The 21,103-nt window shown below is 41.8% G+C and overlaps 1 protein-coding gene across 3 annotated transcripts in view; it reads right to left on the minus strand.

The window, feature by feature from the left end:
• Positions 1-2,069: 2,069 nt before the first annotated feature.
• The window catches only part of TADA3 (transcriptional adaptor 3), a 51,577-nt gene continuing 32,543 nt past the window's right edge, over positions 2,070-21,103 (minus strand). For all 3 annotated transcript variants that reach the window (XM_053720981.1, XM_053720982.1, XM_053720983.1), the window contains exons 8-9: positions 10,648-10,833; positions 2,070-2,451 (exon numbers count right to left, since the gene is read on the minus strand). In XM_053720981.1, the coding sequence (XP_053576956.1) occupies positions 2,259-2,451; positions 10,648-10,833 (379 nt within the window). In that variant the 3' untranslated portion in view covers positions 2,070-2,258. The remainder of the gene's footprint in view (positions 2,452-10,647; positions 10,834-21,103) is intronic.

A 21,103-nucleotide genomic window follows, 5' to 3' on the forward strand; every position in this document is an offset into this window, starting at 1 on the left:
TTAAAACATCAACATTTCTATTTTTGCATATGATACAAAGTTGTGTAAAGTGATTAGGTCAGTGCAGGGGGGGGGGGGGGGATTTACAGAAATTGAAATAATGGGCTGGTAAACTGCAAATTAAATTTAAAGGGATATGAAACCCCCCAAAAATTTATTGATTTAGATAGAGCATGTCATTTTAAACAACTTTCCAACTAACGTCTAATTTGGTTTGTTCTTTAGGTATTCTTTGATAAAAAAGCATACCTAGATAGGCTTAGGAGCTGGAAGCTAGCTGCAGATTAGTGGCTGCACATATATGCCTCCTGTCATTGGATAGCTCTTAATAGTGCACTGACGCTCCTTCAATAAAGGATATCACGAGAATGAAACAAAATTGATCATTTAAGTAAATTAGAAAGTTGTTTAAAATGTTATACTCAATCTAAATCATGGAAGAAATTTTTTGGATTTTATGTCCCTTCAATACTGGTGAATGTAAGGTTCTACATTTTGGAAGTAAAAATATGCAGGTTACCTATTATTTAAATGGGAAAAGACTCAGCAAAACAGAGGAGTGAAGGGATTTAGGCATACTTATAGACAGAAGCAACGGCTTCTACAGCTAGTAAGATACTAACGTATTAGAAAAGGGATATATGCAAGGGAGGAAAGCATAATGCTGTAGATAGATAAATCCCTGGGTAAAAATTTACCTTGAGTATGGAGCTCTGGAGACTAATTTTAAAAAAGGACTGTGAAGGGCCACACAATTAATGGGAATGAAGGGTTTAGACTATGAGAAGTTAACCAAATTGGGCCTGTTTTCGTTTATATAAAAAAAAGAAGAAAAAAAAAAGAGCAATCAAATTGAGGAACTCATTGCCTAAGGAGGTAGAGAATGCCAATAAATGAGATACACTTAGATATATTTCTGTTTAGAAACAGAATTCAGGGATAAGATTACTTGTAATAAATGGACAGGCTTTCTCACTGTATTAAAGGAATAGTCTAGTCAAAATTAACTTTCATGATTCAGATAGAGCATGCAATATTAAGCAACTTTCTGATTTACTCCTATTATCAATTTTTCTTTGTTCTTTTGGTAAATGTAAACATAGGAGCCAAACTGTAGAATCTGCTAACTTTTTAGTTACCATTTCCTCACTAATATTACCTTTATCTTAGGAAATCAGGACGCTGCTTTAAGAAATTATATCTTTTATTAGAGAGAAAATAAGTATTTACATAGAAACAAGTTACTGACTAATGTAAGGGGAGGAAAGGGAAGGTGGAAAATGGGAGAAAGAGAGATGGAAGGGGAGAGGTGAGTGAGAAGAGAGCTTAGCCTAGCCTACAATGGCAACTAACTTATATAGTCATTTATTCTTTCACACAGTCCAGCCCAGTCCACACTCAGCAATAAATTCTTCAGTCAGAGACCAGATGACATCATTATATGAATGGGGGTAGAAGTCACTTCCTTAGGATATTGGTGAAAGAGATAAAATCAGGGCCTTATAGTTTATGACACCACCTGTGCTGAAATGCTAAAATGTTTGTAAGGGTTGTAAAATGTCTTAGCGAATCCTGTGGTATCCTTCTGATCTATTGTTTACATACAGTGGTTCATCAGGTTTACAACTGGTTTCCACTTGTCTTGTCACCTCTGAACTGGAACTGTAGGTCAGTGTGCATTTAACCCTTTGTATAGACAAATGTCCCTTAGCATTTCATTATTCAATAATGTCCATGGAAATAACAGTCTGATATTAAAGTTAGGTGTGTTCATAAAATACAACACAAACTATTTTTGATTCTTGATTCAGCACCTGGGTAGAGATGCTCTATCTGAATAATGAAAGTTTAATTTTGTCTAGACTATCCCTTTAATGTAAGTTAAATCAGCTAGAACATCTATAGGCTGAAAATAATGTTTTTGTCTTCTTGCAATCTCATTTATTATCTATATCTATGAATTAGCTTTAGATCAGGAAAAATTAGACTTTTTTTTTTAAAGATATAGGGTGCTTTTTTTTAAACGTAAATCCAATCACTTAATAACCCATTAACAACAAATTACATAATTTGTTTTTAAAAATTTTATTCATAAAAAGGTCCAAAACAATTATGATCACAATGGAAAAACAAATAAAGCCCTGCTTTACATCTAACAACACCTACAAAACATAAACCTAAAAAAAGAGACATGAAAAAACTGAACAACAATGTACAAAGATATGAAAAAAAATCCCGTTCTTTTGTGGGCTCCTCTTTCAACCATCCAAAAGTTTTAGAATACTTTCTCTCTCTTTTAACGCTTTCCATGCCTGGTCTTTCTCCTTTTTGGTCGGGGTTCTTTTTTTCTGCCGAGCTGCCATGATTTTACGGAAAGCGTCCATCACCTCGTTATCGGCCATTCTCACTCGCTGACGCAGCTCCTGTCTATTCATTTCTTCTTTTGCCAACCTGCAGAAGATTCAGATTTTTAACATTCTTCATATAACCAAACTAGCAATGTGATTTCTTATTTTAGAACAATGATTCATGAAACAGAGCAGACATATTGGCCTCAAAGATTTGTAACCAGCCCTTGTCAAGGTGAGTTCTGCTGCATTATAATCAATGCAGCCGTATTTTTCTTGCAACCATTCACTTTGCAATGCATATAACAAGTTTCACTATGAAGGATTCTGGCGTAAAACTCTAAAAGCAATACACTAACATATAGGCAAATAAAAAAAAAACAATAAAACAATTGTATCCGCTTTGAAATAACTAGAAACAACCTGAGGGAAATTGCATCTTTAAAGGGACACTGAACTCAAATGTTTTCTTTCAGGATTCAGATAGAGCATGCAATGTTAAGCAACTTTCTAATTTACCCCATTATTTTTTCTTCGTTCTCTTGGTATCTTACTTGCAAAAGCAGAAATGTAAGCTTAGAAACTGGCCCAATTTTGGTTCAGCACCCTGGATAGTGTTTGCTGATTGGTGTGTACCTTTAGCCACCAATCAGCAAGCTTAACCAAGGTGCTGAACCAAAGATGGGCCAACTCGTAAGCTTACATTCCTTCTTTTTCAAATAATTATACCAAGAGAACGAAGAAAAATTGATAATAGGGGTGAATTAGAAAGTTGCTTAAAATTGCATTTTCTATCTGAATCATGAAAGAAAAAAAATTGGGTTCAGTGTCCTTTTAAGGGGACAGTCAAGTCAAAATTAAATTTTTATGATTCAGATAGGGCATGCAATTTTAAACACATTTTCAATTTACTTTTGTCATCACATTTGTTTTGCTCTCTTGGTATTCTTTGTTGAAAGATAAACCTAGGCAGGCTCATGTGATCATTTCTCACCTCTTATCTCAGTGCATTTTGACCGTTTTTCCCCCCAGTTAGACACTGCTAGTTAATGGGTGCCATATAGATAAACATTGTGCTCACTCCCATGGAGTTATTTATGAGTAATCATCGATTAGCTAAAATGCAAGTCTATCAAAAGAACTGTCTGCAGAGGCTTAGATTCAAAGGTAAAAAGTGTATTAATATAACAGTGTTGGTTATGCAAAACTGGGGAATGAGTAATGAAGGGACTGCCCCTTTAAATTGTGCATGTAAAGTTGATTTATTTTACCATAGAAAAACAGAATGTGCATATTTAACAAATAAATGCATTTAAAAGGGGACATTACACTAGAATTTTCTTTGCATTAATGTTTTGTAGATGAACAATTTAAATGTCCCATCTGGGGGTGTTTTTGTAAAAAGGTATAGTTTTGCTTATTTTTAAATAACATTGTGCTGATTTTCAAACTCCTAACCAAGCCTCAAAGTTTTAAATGTATACTGATGTCTACAGACTACAGCTTTCTCCTGTTTGTGTAAAGGGTCTTTTCATTTGGAGGGGAGGGTCTGCTTTCTCAGCCCTTTTCAGTGGGTGTTTCAGACTAACCTCATCAACAGTGCTAAACTGGGAGCTTCTAAGAAAGTTATTAAAAGATGTTATACTGGATGTTTATATCAGTAGCTGTGCATAGTCTTCTTTACAGTAGTGTCTATTACATGCAGTTATATGACAATTTGGCTGGTAACATCTATCACTCAAGTGAACCTTTAACTTCTAACTATAGCACCAAGAAGTGGCATAAATACATTTATTGTATTACTATACATATTAAATCAGGCAACAAAAACTATTTCAGCCAGAGATTTTATTGACCCACCAATAAAAATGCCTTTTTAGAACACAATAACACATTCATTTTAGCTTCATACATTCTTCATATTATGTTCCCCTACTCCACATGCTTTAGTTAAAATGACAGTAAAATCAAAATATCACTTTCATAGAGCACAGAATTAAAAAAAAAAAAAATCTTTCCAATTTACATCTATTCTGAAATTTGCTTAGTTCTCTTGATACAGCTCAGGAGAGTGCACGACTTTAGCATTCTGCGATAGCAGTGTTTTCAACAATGTATAATATTACTACAAACATTGCTGCAAACACTGCTGCCATAGAGTGCTAAAGAAGTGCATGATCCCGAGCTCCTGTCAGCCCACTTAGCTTTACTTTGCAACAAATGATACCAAGAGAATAAACCAAATCTCATAAGAGATACATTGGAAAGTTATTTTTAAATGTAGTGATCTAACTAAAAATAAAGTCAGAGGTGTATGGTTAGAATTGTTGAGGTATTCTGTAAGCCAATACGGAAGATTAAAATCCACTTTAAAAAGGGACATAAAAGTAAAACAAAAACTATTTCATACATCTGAGCATTCTCTTATTGTACTATTTTTTGCCTATACTGACTAATGTGTTGGACCCCAGTACAGTGTTAAACGCATAGTAAAAGTTTGCACCATACTGTTATGCCATTCTGGATCTGTCACTTGCATAGCCATCAACCATTGTTTTTCTTCAGCTCAGGATCGTCAGTGCACTGCCACTACCCTTTGCGAAGGTTAAACATATAGTTATATAAAAGCAATACTGCAAAAAAAACTAAAATGATGCTTACCTGATAATTTAATTTCCATCTGTACGAGGAGAGTCCACGGCTTCATTCATTACTTGTGGGAAATACAGAACCTGGCCACCAGGAAAAGACTAAGACACCCCAGCCAAAGGCTTCAATACCTCCTCCACTCCCCTCATCCCCCAGTCATTCTGTTGAGGGAACAAGGAACAGTAGGAGAAATATCGGTATAAATGGTGCCAGAAGAAAAACAAAGAAATTTAGGTCCACCCAACGGAGAACTGGGCGGGAGCTGTGGACTCTCCTCATACAGATGAAAATGAAAGCATAAATTATGTTTTCCATCTTAATACGAGGAGAGTCCACGGCTTCATTCATTACTTGTGGGAAACAAATACCCAAGCTCTAGAGGACACTGAATGAAAACGGTAGGGTAAAAAGGAGGCGGACCCTATTCTAAGGGCACCACAGCCTGCAAAACCTTTCTCCCAAAAGTTGCTTCAGCCGAAGCAAAAACGTCAAATTTGTAAAACTTTAAAACAGTATGTAAGGAGGACCAGGTAGCCGCCTTACAAATCTGCTCCATAGAGGCCTCATTCTTGAAGGCCCAAGAAGAAGCCACAGCTCTAGTTGAGTGAGCCGCAACCCTCTGAGGAGGCTTATGTCCCACTGTCTCATAAGCCAAGCGAATCATGTTCCTCAGCCAAAAAGATAGGGAAGTGGAAGAAGCCTTCTATCCCTTGCACTTCCCCGAATAGACAACAAACAATGCTGAAGTCTGTCTGAAATCCTTCGTAGCCTGAAGATAACATTTCAAAGCGCAAATCACATCTAAGTTATAAAGTAACCGTTCCTTTGAAGAAGGATTAGGACATAAGGAAAGAACTACAAACTCCTGATTAATGTTGCGATCAGACACAACCTTAGGGAGAAAACCCAACCCAGTGTGAAAGACAGCCTTATCGGCATGAAAAACCAGGTAAGAAGGCTCACATTGCAAGGCCGCCAACTCAGAGATTCTGCGTGTTGAAGCAATAGTCAATAGAAAAAGATCCTTCCAGGACAGAATCTTAATGTCATGAGAATGCATAGGTTCAAACAGAGCCCTCTGCAAAACCCTAAGAACCAAATTCAAACTCCAAGGAGGAGCAGAATGTCTAAATACAGTCCTGATCTTGGATAGGGCCTGAACAAAAGGACTGTATATCAGGAAGCTCAGCGAGCTTCTTGTGTAACAACACAGAAATCTGTCCCTTAAAGGAACTGGCGGCAAGTCCCTTCTCCAAACCGTCCTGAAGGAAGGAAAGTATCCTGGATACCCTGACCTTATGCCAAGGATATCTACAAGTCTCACACCAGAGTAAGTAGGTCCTCCACACCTTATGATAGATGTGTCGGGTGACCGGCTTCCTGGCTTGAATGAGAGTATCAATAACACTATCAGAAAACCCTCTCCTGGGCGAGACTAAGCGTTCAATCTCCACGCAGTCAGCCTCAGAGAATCTAGATTTTGATGCACAAAGGGGCCCTGTACCAGCAGATCCCTGAGATAGGGCAACCTCCATGGAAGAGACAATGACATCCCCACCAGATCCGCAAACTACATCCTCCACGGCCACAACGGAGCAATCACAATAGTTGATGCGGGCCACTACTCGAGGTAGAAGTGGCAACGGTGGAAATATGTAGACTAGGTTGAATCCCCAAGGCACCGCTAAGGCATCTATCAGCTCTGCCTGGGGATCCCTAGACTGAGACCCGTATCTGGTTAGATTGAAGTTGAGTCTGGAAGTCATGAGATATATCTCCGGCATTTCCTATCTGTTGCAAATCTCTGTTAACACTTCGGGGTGAAGAGACCATTCCACCGGATGAAACGATTGTCTGCTGAGAAAATCCGCTTCACAGTTGTCCACACCCAGGATGTGGATCTCTGACAGTGAGCAGTTGTGGGTCTCCACCCACTCCAGAATCTGAGATACTTCCCTCATGGCTAGGGAGCTTCTCGTTTCCCCCTGATGGTTGATGTAAGCCACTGAAGTAATGTTGTCTAACTGGAATCTGATGAACTGGGACGAACCCAGGAGGGGCCAAGCCCTCAGAGAAGATCACTCAAAGTTCCAGGATGTTGATCAGAAGAAGCGACTCCTTCCAATTCCACCTGCCCTGTGCCTTCCTGGCACCCCAAACAGCTCCCCATCCTGAGAGGCTTGCGTCCGTAGTCACAATCTCCCAGGATGGCCCCAGGAAGGATGTCCCCTGGGACAGCTGATCTGGACGGAGCCACCAAGAGAGGGATTCCCTCGACCAGTTGTCCAGAGAGATCTGTTGGGATAGATCTGAGTGATCGCCATTCCACTGCCTCAGAATGCACAACTGAAGTGGTCGTAGATGGAACCTGGCAAATGGAATTACATCTATACTGGAAATTAGAAGAGCTCTCGAATGGTCCTCTGGCAGCCGGCAGGACGGAGCCTGGACCAGGATGTCATCAAGATACGGTGCTACTGCAATACACAGTAGCCAGACCGAAGGGGAGAGCTACAAACTGGAAGTGCTGGTCCAGAAAAGCGAATCTTAGGAACTTGAAGTGATCCTTGTGTATTGGCACATGAAGGTAAGCATCCTTCAAGTCTATCATAGTCATGAACTGACCCTCTTGAACTAAGGGCAGAATAGACCTTATTGTCTCCATCTTGAACGATGGGACTGACAGAAACTTGTTTAAGCACTTTAGGTCTAGAATCTGGTGAAACGTGCCCTCCTTCTTTGGGACCATGAAAAGGTTTGAATAGTACCCTAGACCTCTTTCTGCTAGAGGTACCGGTACAATTACTCCTAGAGAGGAGAGATCCCTCACGCACTCTAGAAAAGGTATCTAATTTCTCTGGTCTTGACAATAGATTTGACCAGAGGAATCTGCCCCTGGGAGGGTGAGTTTTGAAACCTATCCTGTAACCCTGGGCAATAACCTCCAGAACCCAAGGATCCTGCACGTCTCTCATCTAAGATAGTTTGCCCCCTACAAAATCCAGAGATGGATCGGGGGCCGCCCCTTCATGACGATTTTGTCTCGGCAGGCTTCTTGTTCTGCTTGGCTTTATTCCAAGACTGAGATGGTTTTCAATATCCCTTGGAGTGCTCGGGCTTTGCGGCAGGCTGCTGCTGTTGGGACTTGTCCGAAATTAGGTTTATTCTTCTTATCCTGCGGTAGAAAGGCACCCTTGCCCCCCGTGACCATGGATATGATAGAGTCCAGGCCTGGACCGAAAAGAACCTTTCCCTTAAATGGAAGGGAAAGTAATCTAGATTTGGACATCATGTCAGCAGACCACGACTTAAACCACAGGGCCCTCTGGGCCAGAATGGAAAAGCCTGATGTCTTAGCATTCAAGGAAATAATGTGCATATCTGCATCACAGATAAACAAATTAGCTATCCTCAGGGTTTCATGTATCTCACTGAGGGGAGTCTCCACCTCGATCATCTCTGACAGAGAGTCACACCAATAGGCTGAAACCCTGTGTGCTGAAACATTTTTCTTAATAGGGTCTCTAATTTCTTATCCATGGGTTCCTTAAATGACGAACTATCCTCGAGTAGGATAGTGGTGTGCTTAGCGAGTGTGGATATAGCTCCATCCACCTTAGGGACAGATCCCAACAATTCTAGCTGAGAATCAGAAACCGGGAACAATTTCTAAAACGAAGAAGAAGCAGAAGGGGAGAAAGATAAATCAAGTCTCTCCCATTCATTCTTTATAATATTCATAATCTTTACGGGAGCCAGGAAAGTCTGGGGGACCACCCTGTCCTCATAAAATTTATCAAGCTTAGGAATAGAAGTTCCTCCGGTAACTTCGGTTCCGGAACCTCTAGGGTAGCCAACACCTCTTTTAATAAAAAGCGTAAGTGCGCCATCGTAAACTTAAAGTCTGGTTCCTCCGCAGCCGGAGGTTTAGAGGCCACAGATTCCGACCCAGAGAAAGAGTCCTCCGAAGTATCGGAGTCCTCTGCATCAGCAGATAGTCTAGTCTCAGATACATCCAACTGAGTAGATGACCCCTGGGAAGGATAGCAATGTTTAACCTTTCTCTTGCGCTTAGCAGGGCGAGGTAAAGCACTGAAGGCCGCAGACACAGCCGTTTGGAACTGATCAACAAAATCTGGCAGCCACAGGGCCCCTTCCGTAGGAGGATTAGTAGTGCACTGGGGAGCTGCATGTGTAATCGGATATTGATTGTAGGGAACGCACCTCGCGGGACGGAGAGCCCTCAGAGGTGGACGGCTCAGTGGTACTAAACATCTTGTTCTTTTTAGATATCACTATTTTATCAAGGCATGTGGAACATAGTTGAGCAGGTGGGTATACCGCTGTAGCCTCTTCACAATAAACACAGGCATTAGATTTAGGCAAAGAGGGAGTACCCTCTAACGCATCAGAGTCCCCCATAGCTTGCGCCTTTAATATGGACTATAGAAAATATAAATGGCACCTTTATACCCCAATGGCCCGGGCACTCACCACATCCTATGACCCAGGCCCACAGAGAAACCGCTTTCGTCTCCTGCAACCGACGGTAAGGAAAAGCAAGAGAATGAGGCCACACCCGGTCACATGGAGTGCCATGCAGGACCACCCCTGCAGTAAAAAAAAAACATAACAAACTAAACAGGCTGCGCAGTAATCAAAATGAAGGAAGAACCTGACTGTTCACACACTGTCAGAGCCACATCTCACACATGTTGCAGCATAAAAAACAATAAAGCAATCATGTATAAATCCCCCCCCCCCCCGCCCCGTTCAATAATCCTCTTCCGGAGATATTAACCCTTGATTCTATACAGATAAAAGGAGTCACACTGTGACCCTGTCTTCTTGCGTTATCATTACAGGTATAAAAAAAATGAAACGATCTTACCAGAATCTACGCCGTGGAACAGGAACACGGCCTCTCAAGTTTGACAGTGTTGTAGCATCGCTCCTGACATGGACTTGAGTGATAGAAAGCAGGCAGTGAAACTCGTCAACACTGATTGCTTAAGGAGCTGTTAATACGAGTCTGGATGGTTTCTCAGAAAGACTCTCCCTACATCTCCAGACCATAACATTCGTCAATGCTCTGAGAGGCTGACAAGACTACTTAAAAACGCCAGTCCCATTCCGAAGAGTACTATCCTCCATAAGAGACTACTCTGAATCTTCCAACACTTCTCTGCCATCCTCCTGTGACGAAAGGCAAAGAATGACTGGGGGATGAGGGGAGTAGGGGAGGTATTTAAGCCTTTGCCTGGGTGTCTTTGCCTCCTCCTGGTGGCCAGGTTCTGTATTTCCCACAAGTAATGAATGAAGTCGTGGACTCTCCTTGTATTAAGATGAAAATAAACACTCTAACAGAGCATTTTCTTATTCTAGCTTTATGTTCCTTTAACAAATTCTTTGCCTACACAATTTACCTTTTAGAACAGTGCAACACGCTTAGTTATGCAGGAAGAGAAACAAAAAGTTCTGTGAATTACTCCGACTTCAAGACTACAAATAGGTAACATTGGAAATCCTGATAAGTTTTAAACAGGTGAGTCTTATCAAAGACATATTCTGTATACATGATCCTACTAATATCACGTATCTTTAATATAAAGTAATCCTACATGTGCTCCATGCCACATAGATTCCTCACCTTAACAGCTCTTGTTTCTTTGCTCTGTTGTGAGCGCTGAGGGCTTTAAGCTCGGCCTGCCTCTTGCGCAGCTCTGCTAAGACTTCATCTTCAGAATCCTCAGCAGGACGGTCCTCAGATTCCAGCAATCCCTGAGCTATCAGCTCTTCTTTTATACGACCCTCTAATGACTTTGTATGTGGAGCACTGAAATAGAATTTACACTCAATAATTGCACTGTTCCAATAACATTGCACAACTATACAAACATATATTCAGTAAAGGTTAGTTAACCCCTTCAATCAAATGGACGTAAATATACGTCCTGCAGTACTTTGCCTATCTTACTGCAAGACGTATATATGCGCCCTAGCTTCAGGAAGGCTGTTAAGTTACAGCCGAGAGCGGGAGCTCCTGAAGCTTCAGGCATCTGTAATACTGTGGTTTTTTCTTTGTTTTGATTTTTAAGTATCTCATTGTATCCTTTTGCAAGTGCTGCTGTAACACTGTGTCTTTTGTGTTTACTTGGTTCCCACTTTCATAATAATGCTCAATATCTTCATATTCCTTTTTGCTACCTCTTGTCTCTATAACAAACTACATTACTCAATTACTCCTTCTCCCTCTCCACCTGCACTGTTCATTAGCCCATCTCTCTTACACTCACCTTACTTTTGTACTCATGAACTTTACCTATTCCTAAACACTCTCTCTCCCCCCTGCACGTCAGCCAAAAAAGTCTCATTACTGCAAATCTGTTTCTCATCTCATGTCACTCTCCCTCTTGCTCATACTAGCTGCTGGCGACATCTCCCCTAATCCTGGTCCCACCCTCACAACCTCCTAGCCTTTCAATAGACTTCATAAACTAAACTCTTGTAACCTTAATCACATTCCTCTTACATCTAAAACCACCTCCCCCTTCACTTGTGCACTCTGGAACTCTCGCTCTGTTTGCAACAGGCTCACTTCTATCCATGATCTCTTTATCTCCCACTCTCTTAACCTTCTGGCTCTTACAGAAACCTGGCTCTCTGCTTCAGACACAGCATCCACTGCTGCACTGTCACATGGGGGTCTCCATTTCAGCCACACTCCTAAGTCTGACAATAGACAAGGAGGTGGTGTCGGTATTTTACTTTCCTCTCGCTGCACCTTCCAACAAATACTGCCCTTCTCTTCACTCACATTTTCTTCATTTGAAGCACACCTGATTCGCTTATTTTCTCCCCTCTCTATACCTGTTGCAGTCATATACCGCCCCCCCCCCTGGCTCCCCAATTCAATTTTTAGATCACTTTGCTGCCTGGCTTCCTTATTTCCTTTCCTCAGACACCCCTGCCCTCTTTATTGGCAACTTTAACATCCCTCTTGACAATCCCACTGCCTCCTCTGCAAAACAACTTCTTCAACTGACTTCCTCTTTCGGCCTGTCACAATGGACTGACTCTCCCACTCACAAAGATGGTCATTCCCTTGATCTGATTTTCACCTATCGATGCACTCTTTCAAATTTAACAAACTCCCCTTTTCCTCTCTCTGACCATCATCTCCTAACCTGCAACATCACTTCCCTACCTACAACTCCCCCTCCCTCTACCCCTCACACCAAACTTCACAGAAGCACTAAGTCATTAGATTTGCATCAGCTCGCTAGCTCTCTCATACCTCTCCTCTCATCCATCACCTCCTTCTCCTGCCCTGACCAATCTATCTGCCAGTATAATTCCACCCTTACATCGGTCATTGACACTCTGGCCCCTCCAACCTTAGCTCAGAAACCACACTCTCATCCTCAGCCCTGGCATACTCCTCTGACACGATACCTACGCAGATGCTCCTGTACTGCTGAGCGACACTGGAGTAAATCTCGGAGTTCAGCTGACTTTCTTCACTACAAGTTCATCCTGAACTCCTATTATTTTGCCCTTAATTTTTATAAGCAACACTATTTCTCTAATCTCATCTCTACTCTTTCCTCTAACCCTAAACGTCTGTTCTCCACGTTCAACACTCTTCTCCGTGAAAAGTGAAATCAGCTCTTAACATACTTCCAATCTCCCACCCCCTCAAAAGCTCACAATCACCCAAAACCCAAATATTCAAAAATGCAGCTCTTTTGCCCCTGTTAACGAGGAAGAAGTTTCTGCCCTTATACTGTCCTCCCACCTCACTACCTGTCCCCTCGACCCCATCCCCTCACAGCTTCTCCCCTCCCTCTCTTCTACCCTCACCCCCATACTCACACACATTTTCAACCTCTCCCTCAGCACTGGTATATTTCCCTCATCTTTAAAACATACACTGGTCACACCTATACTCAAAAAACCTTCCCTCGATCGAACCTCCCCATCCAACTACCGCCCTATTTCCCTACTCCCTCTTGCCTCAAAGCTCCTCGAAAAGCTAGTTTACGCACGTCTATCCCATTTCCTTACACTAAACTCTCTTCTTGACCCACTGCAATCTGGATTTCGTTCCCATCACTCTACAGAGACAGCAATTGTAAAGGTTACCAATGACCTACTTACTGCAAAATCCAAAGGCCACTTCTCTCTGCTTATCCTCCTTGACCTGTCTGATGCCTTTGACACTGTTGACCACCCTCTTCTGCTTCAAACCCTCCAATCCTTCGGCATCTGTGACACAGCTCTCTCGTGGTTCTCTTCCTATCTGACTAACCGTACATTTAGTGTAGCCTTCTCCGGAGCATCCTCTGCCCCGTTACCACTTTCTGTTGGGGTACCTCAAGGCTCTGTCCTTGGTCCCCTTCTCTTTTCAATCTGCACGTCATCACTAGGTTCCTTAATAAAGTCCCATGGGTTTCAATACCATTTGTATGCAGATGACACCCAAATCTACCTCTCTGCACCAGACCTACCTCCTTCCTTACTAACCCGTGTCACTAACTGTCTTTCTCATATCTCATCTTGGATGTCCTCTCACTACCTTAAAGGGACATTATACACTCATTTTTTCTTTGCATAAAGGTTTTGTAGATGATCTATTTATATAGCCCATAAAGTTTTTTTTTTTTTTAATAAATGCATAGTTTTGCTTATTTTTAAATAACATTGCTCTGATTTTCAGACTCCTAACCAAGACCCAAAGTTTTATGTGAATACCGTCAGCTACCTTCTCCAGCTTGCTCCTGTTTGTGTAAAGGGTCTTTTTTTATATGCAAAAGAAGGGGGAGGGGGGAGTGTCTAATTTGCCACTTGCAGTGGGCTTTCCAGCTGCCTTTTCAACAGAGCCAAACTGACAGCTTCTAAGTAAGTTTTTAAACAGTTTTATACTGGATTTTTATATCAGTATCTGTGCATCTTATTCTTTATAGTAGTGTCTATTACATGCAGTTATATTAAAATGAGTGTATACTGTCCCTTTAAGCTAAATCTCTCCAAAACTGAACTCCACCCCCAAAATTTCTATAACTGTTGATAATTCCATCATTACCCCTACCCCGCACGCCCGATATCTTGGGGGTCACACTTGACTCAGATCTTTCCTTCACTCCTCACATTGAGACCTTGGCTAAAGCCTGCCGCTTCCACCTTAAAAACATTGCTAAAATTAGACATTTCCTTACACAATATACAACCAAGATTTTAATCCACTCTCTCATCCTTTCCCGCCTCGATTACTGCAACTCCCTCCTCTCTGGTCTACCTAGCTGCCGCATAGCTCCTTAACAATCCATTATGAATGCCTCTGTCAGGCTCATCTTCCTTACTCGTCGCTCTTCATCTGCTGCACCTCTCTTCCAATCCCTTCACTGGCTTCCTCTTGCCTCTAGGATCAAACATAAAATCCTCACTCTGACATATAAAGCTCTCAACTGCACTGCTCCCCCCTACATCTCAGAACTTGTCTCTAGATTACTCTCCCTCCCGTCCCCTTCGATCAGCTCAGGATCTCCTCCTCTCCTCCTACTTCCTTACATTCCCGTTTACAGGACTTCTCCAGACTGGCCCCCATCTTGTGGAATTCCCTGCCTTGGTCCATAAGACTCTCCCCTAGTTTTAACAGCTTCAAGCACTCCCTAAAAACTCTACTATTCAGGGATGCATACAACCAACACTAACCTTTCCAAACTTCATTGCTTTGCCCTTGAACCCCTTAGAATGTAAGCCTATGGGCCCAGCTGTTTACAGATCGCTTCATAAGAGCCGACTACAACAGTGAAACTCTCGGCAGGGCCCTCTACCCACTTGACCACTACAAAAGCTATCCTGTACACGACTATGTTTACAGCGCTGCGGAATCTGTTGGCGCTCTACAAATACCTGATAATAATAATAACACAATACAGCAAGTAAAATGCATCCTTAGGAACACCTTTTATAGTACAATGTTTCTTCAGCCCCTTAGCTGCTGAGCCATATCGGATCCCTGTGCTAGAGCTTTTTTTCTTTTGTCTTTAGCCCTTAATAGCATTTATACAAAAATAAATAAAACCTATTTGTTTTTTTTAGCAGACCAAGCATTTTAGCAAACAGCTTTAGTTTGCATAAATACCCTAAATAAAATCGGAAAAAGACACTATATATATATATATATATATACACACACACACACACATATATATATATATACACACACACACACATGTATACACACATACATACACACACAGTATCTCACAAAAGTATATTTTCATGTGACAACACTGAAATAAATAACACTTTGCTACAATGTAAAGTAGTAAGTATACAGCCTGTATAACAGTGTAAATTTGCTGTCCCCTCAAAATAACTCAACACACAGCCATTAATGTCTAAACCGTTGGCAACAAAAGTGAGTACACCTCTAAGTGGAAATGTCCAAATTGGGCCCAATTAGTCATTCTCCCTCCCCGGTGTCATGTGACTCAGTGTTACAAGGTCTCAGGTGTGAATGGGGAACAGGTGTGTTAAATTTGATGTTATCGCTCTCACAGCCTCTGATACTGGTCACTGGAAGTTCAACATGGCACCTCATGGCAAAGAACTCTCTAAAGATCTGAAAAAATAATTGTTGCTCTACATAAAGATGGCCTAGGCTATAAGAAGACTGCCAAAACCCTGAAACTGAGCTGCAGCACGGTGGGCAAGACCATACTGCGATTTCACAAGACAGGTTCCACTCAGAACAGGCCTCGCCATGGTCGACCAAAGAATTTGAGCGCACGTGCTCAGCGTCATATCCAGAGGATGTCTTTGGGAAATAGACGTATGAGTGCTGCCAGCAGTGCTGCAGAGGTTGAAGGGTGGGGGGTCAGCTTGTCAGTTCTCAGACGCCGCACACTGCATCAAATTAGTCTGCATGGCTGTTGTCCCAGCTACTTCTAAAGATGATGCACAAGAAAGCCCACAAACAGTTTGCTGAAGACAACTACTGGAATCATGTCCTGTGGTCCGATGAGACCAAGATAAACTTATTTGGTTCAGATGGTGTCAAGCATGTGTGGTGGCAACCAGGTGAGGAGTACAAAGACAAGTGTGTCTTGCCTACAGTCAAGCATGGTGTGGGAGTGTCATGGTCTGGGCGTGCATGAGTGCTGCCGGCACTGGGGAGCTACAGTTCATTGAGGCTACCATGAATGCCAACATGTACTGTAACATACTGGGCCACAGGGCAGTATTCCAACATGATAACGACCCCAAACACACCTCCAAGACAACCGCTGCCATGCTAACAAAGCTAAGGGTAAAGGTAATGGACTGGCCAAGCATCTCTCCAGACCTAAACCCTATTGAGCATTTGTGGGGCATCCTCAAACGGAAGGTGGGGGAGCACAAGGTCTCTAACATCCACCAGCTCCGTGATGTTGTAATGGAGGAGTGGAAGAGGACTCCAGTGGCAACCTGTGAAGCTCTGGTGAAATCCATGCCCAAGAGGGTTAAGGCAGTGTTAAAAAATAATGATGGCCACACAAAATATTGACACTTTGGGCCCAATTTGGACATTTCCTTCTTAGGGGTGTACTCACTTTTGTTGCCAATGGTTTAGACATTAATGGCTGTGTTGAGTTATTTTGAGGGGACAGCAAATTTACACTGTTATACAGGCTGTACACTCAGTACTTTACATTGTAGCAAAGTGTCATTTCTTCAGTGTTGTCACATGAAAAGATATAATAAAATATTTACAAAAATATGAGGGGTGTACTCACTTTTGTGAGACACTGTATATAAATATATACACACATATACATACATAGTAGATATAAGAAGTCTACACACCCCTGTCAGGTTTCTGGGATGTAAACAAAGGAGACAAAGATAAATAATTTCAGAACTGTTTCCACCTTTAATGTGACCTATAAACTGTACAACTCAATTGAAAAACAAATAAATCTTTTAGGTGGAGGGAAGTAAAAATAAAAAAATAAAATAATATGGTCGCATAAGTGTGCACAACCCTTAAACTAATACTTTGTTGAAGCACCTTTTGGTTTTATTACAGCAGTCTTTTTGGGTATGAGTCTATCAGCATGGCATATCTTGACTTGGCAAGATTTGCCCACTCTTCTTTGCAAAAACACTCCAAATCTGTCAGATTGCCTCCAAATCTGTCAGGTTTTGTGCCAATATTGACTGGTATTTAGAACGGTTCATAATTCCCTCTACCTTGACTAAGGCCCCAGTTCCAACTGAAGAAAAACAGCCCCAAAGCATGATGCTGCTGCCACCACCATGCTTCACTGTGGGTATGGTGTTCTTTTGGTAATGTGCAGTGTTGTTTTTGCCCCAAACATATCTTTTGGAATTATGGTCAAAAAGTTCAACCTTGGTTACATCAGACCAGAACACCTTTTCCCACATGCTTTTGGGAGACTTCAGATGTGTTTTTGCAATATCTAGCCGAGCTTGGATGTTTTTCTTCACAAAAAAGGCTTCCGTCTTGCCACTTTACCCCATAGCCCAGACATATGAAGAATACGGGAGATTGTTGTCACATGTACCACACAGCCAGTACTTGCAGATATTCCTGCAGCTCCTTTAATGTTGCTGTAGGCCTCTTGGTAGCCTCCCAGACCAGTTTTCTTCTCGTCTTTTCATCAATGTTGGAGGGACGTCCAGTTCTCAGTAATGTCACTGTTGCACCATATTTTCTCCACTTGATGATGACTGTCTTCACTGTGTTCCATGGTATATCTAATTCCTTGGAAATTCTTTTGTACCGTTCTCTTGACTGATACCTTTTAACAATGAGATCCCTCTGATGCTTTAGAAGCTCTCTGCGGACCATGGCTTTTGCTGTAGGATGCGACTAAGAAAATGTCAGGAAAGACCTACTAGAGCAGCTGAACTTTCTTTGGGGTTAATTAGAGGCATTTTAAATGATGGCAGGTGTGTACTGACTCCAATTTAACAAGATTTTGAATGTTAATTCTGAAAACAGCTACATCCCCAGTTATAAGTGTGAACATGTAAGCAACCACATTATTTTTGTTTTCTTTACTTCCTTCAACCTAAAAGATTTCAAGGTCACATTAAAAGGTGGAAAAAGTTCTGAAATTATTTATCTTTGTCCGATTTTTTTTCATCACAGAAACCTGACATTTTAATAGCGGTGTGTAGACTTTTTAAATCCACTGTATATCACTATATGTGACATTTTTATGTAATTTTATATTGCAAACATGATAAATAAAAAGCATTCGTGTCATTATTTTCTATATAATTTCAAACACATATTTCATAGTCCCACATTTGGGGCTCAATTTATCAAGCTGTTCGCCCCTACGACTGCAGGTTCTCACAAGAGAACCTGCAGTCAGTATTTATCAAGCAGAGGTCATCAGACACAAGAGAACCTGCAGTCAGTATTTATCAAGCAGAGGTCATCAGACACAAGAGAACCTGCAGTCAGTATTTATCAAGCAGAGGTCATCAGACACAAGAGAACCTGCAGTCAGTATTTATCAAGCAGAGGTCATCAGACACAAGAGAACCTGCAGTCAGTATTTATCAAGCAGAGGTCATCAGACACAAGAGAACCTGCAGTCAGTATTTATCAAGCAGAGGTCATCAGACACAAGAGAACCTACAGTCAGTATTTATCAAGCAGAGGTCAGGCACAAGAGAACCTGCAGTCAGTATTTATCAAGCAGAGGTCAGACACAAGAGAACCTGCAGTCAGTATTTATCAAGCAGAGGTCAGACACAAGAGAACCTGCAGTCAGTATTTATCAAGCAGAGGTCAGACACAAGAGAACCTGCAGTCAGTATTTATCAAGCAGAGGTCAGACACAAGAGAACCTGCAGTCAGTATTTATCAAGCAGAGGTCATCAGACACAAGAGAACCTACAGTCAGTATTTATCAAGCAGAGGTCATCAGACACAAGAGAACCTACAGTCAGTATTTATCAAGCAGAGGTCAGACACAAGAGAACCTGCAGTCAGTATTTATCAAGCAGAGGTCAGACACAAGAGAACCTGCAGACAGTATTTATCAAGCAGAGGTCATCAGACACAAGAGAACCTACAGTCAGTATTTATCAAGCAGAGGTCAGACACAAGAGAACCTGCAGTCAGTATTTATCAAGCAGAGGTCAGACACAAGAGAACCTGCAGACAGTATTTATCAAGCAGAGGTCAGACACAAGAGAACCTGCAGTCAGTATTTATCAAGCAGAGGTCAGACACAAGAGAACCTGCAGTCAGTATTTATCAAGCAGAGGTCAGACACAAGAGAACCTACAGTCAGTATTTATCAAGCAGAGGTCAGACACAAGAGAACCTGCAGTCAGTATTTATCAAGCAGAGGTCAGACACAAGAGAACCTGCAGACAGTATTTATCAAGCAGAGGTCAGACACAAGAGAACCTGCAGTCAGTATTTATCAAGCAGAGGTCAGACACAAGAGAACCTGCAGTCAGTATTTATCAAGCAGAGGTCAGACACAAGAGAACCTGCAGTCAGTATTTATCAAGCAGAGGTCAGCAGACACAAGATAACCTGCAGACAGTATTTATCAAGCAGAGGTCAGACACAAGAGAACCTGCAGTCAGTATTTATCAAGCAGAGGTCAGACACAAGAGAACCTGCAGTCAGTATTTATCAAGCAGAGGTCAGACACAAGAGAACCTGCAGACAGTATTTATCAAGCAGAGGTCATCAGACACAAGAGAACCTACAGTCAGTATTTATCAAGCAGAGGTCAGACACAAGAGAACCTGCAGTCAGTATTTATCAAGCAGAGGTCATCAGACACAAGAGAACCTGCAGTCAGTATTTATCAAGCAGAGGTCAGACACAAGAGAACCTGCAGTCAGTATTTATCAAGCAGAGGTCAGACACAAGAGAACCTGCAGTCAGTATTTATCAAGCAGAGGTCAGCAGACACAAGAGAACCTGCAGTCAGTATTTATCAAGCAGAGGTCAGACACAAGAGAACCTGCAGTCAGTATTTATCAAGCAGAGGTCATCAGACACAAGAGAACCTGCAGACAGTATTTATCAAGCAGAGGTCAGACACAAGAGAACCTGCAGTCAGTATTTATCAAGCAGAGGTCAGCAGACACAAGAGAACCTGCAGTCAGTATTTATCAAGCAGAGGTCAGCAGACACAAGAGAACCTGCAGTCAGTATTTATCAAGCAGAGGTCAGACACAAGAGAACCTGCAGTCAGTATTTATCAAGCAGAGGTCAGACACAAGAGAACCTGCAGACAGTATTTATCAAGCAGAGGTCAGACACAAGAGAACCTGCAGTCAGTATTTATCAAGCAGAGGTCATCAGACACAAGAGAACCTGCAGTCAGTATTTATCAAGCAGAGGTCAGACACAAGAGAACCTGCAGTCAGCATTTATCAAGCAGAGGTCAGACACAAGAGAACCTGCAGACAGTATTTATCAAGCAGAGGTCATCAGACACAAGAGAACCTGCAGTCAGTATTTATCAAGCAGAGGTCAGACACAAGAGAACCTACAGTCAGTATTTATCAAGCAGAGGTCAGACACAAGAGAACCTGCAGTCAGTATTTATCAAGCAGAGGTCAGACACAAGAGAACCTGCAGACAGTATTTATCAAGCAGAGGTCAGACACAAGAGAACCTGCAGTCAGTATTTATCAAGCAGAGGTCAGACACAAGAGAACCTGCAGTCAGTATTTATCAAGCAGAGGTCAGACACAAGAGAACCTACAGTCAGTATTTATCAAGCAGAGGTCAGACACAAGAGAACCTGCAGTCAGTATTTATCAAGCAGAGGTCAGACACAAGAGAACCTGCAGACAGTATTTATCAAGCAGAGGTCAGACACAAGAGAACCTGCAGTCAGTATTTATCAAGCAGAGGTCAGACACAAGAGAACCTGCAGTCAGTATTTATCAAGCAGAGGTCAGACACAAGAGAACCTGCAGTCAGTATTTATCAAGCAGAGGTCAGCAGACACAAGAGAACCTGCAGACAGTATTTATCAAGCAGAGGTCAGACACAAGAGAACCTGCAGTCAGTATTTATCAAGCAGAGGTCAGACACAAGAGAA

This window comes from Bombina bombina, chromosome 7 (assembly GCF_027579735.1).
Source record: "Bombina bombina isolate aBomBom1 chromosome 7, aBomBom1.pri, whole genome shotgun sequence".
NCBI classification, from domain to species: domain Eukaryota; kingdom Metazoa; phylum Chordata; class Amphibia; order Anura; family Bombinatoridae; genus Bombina; species Bombina bombina.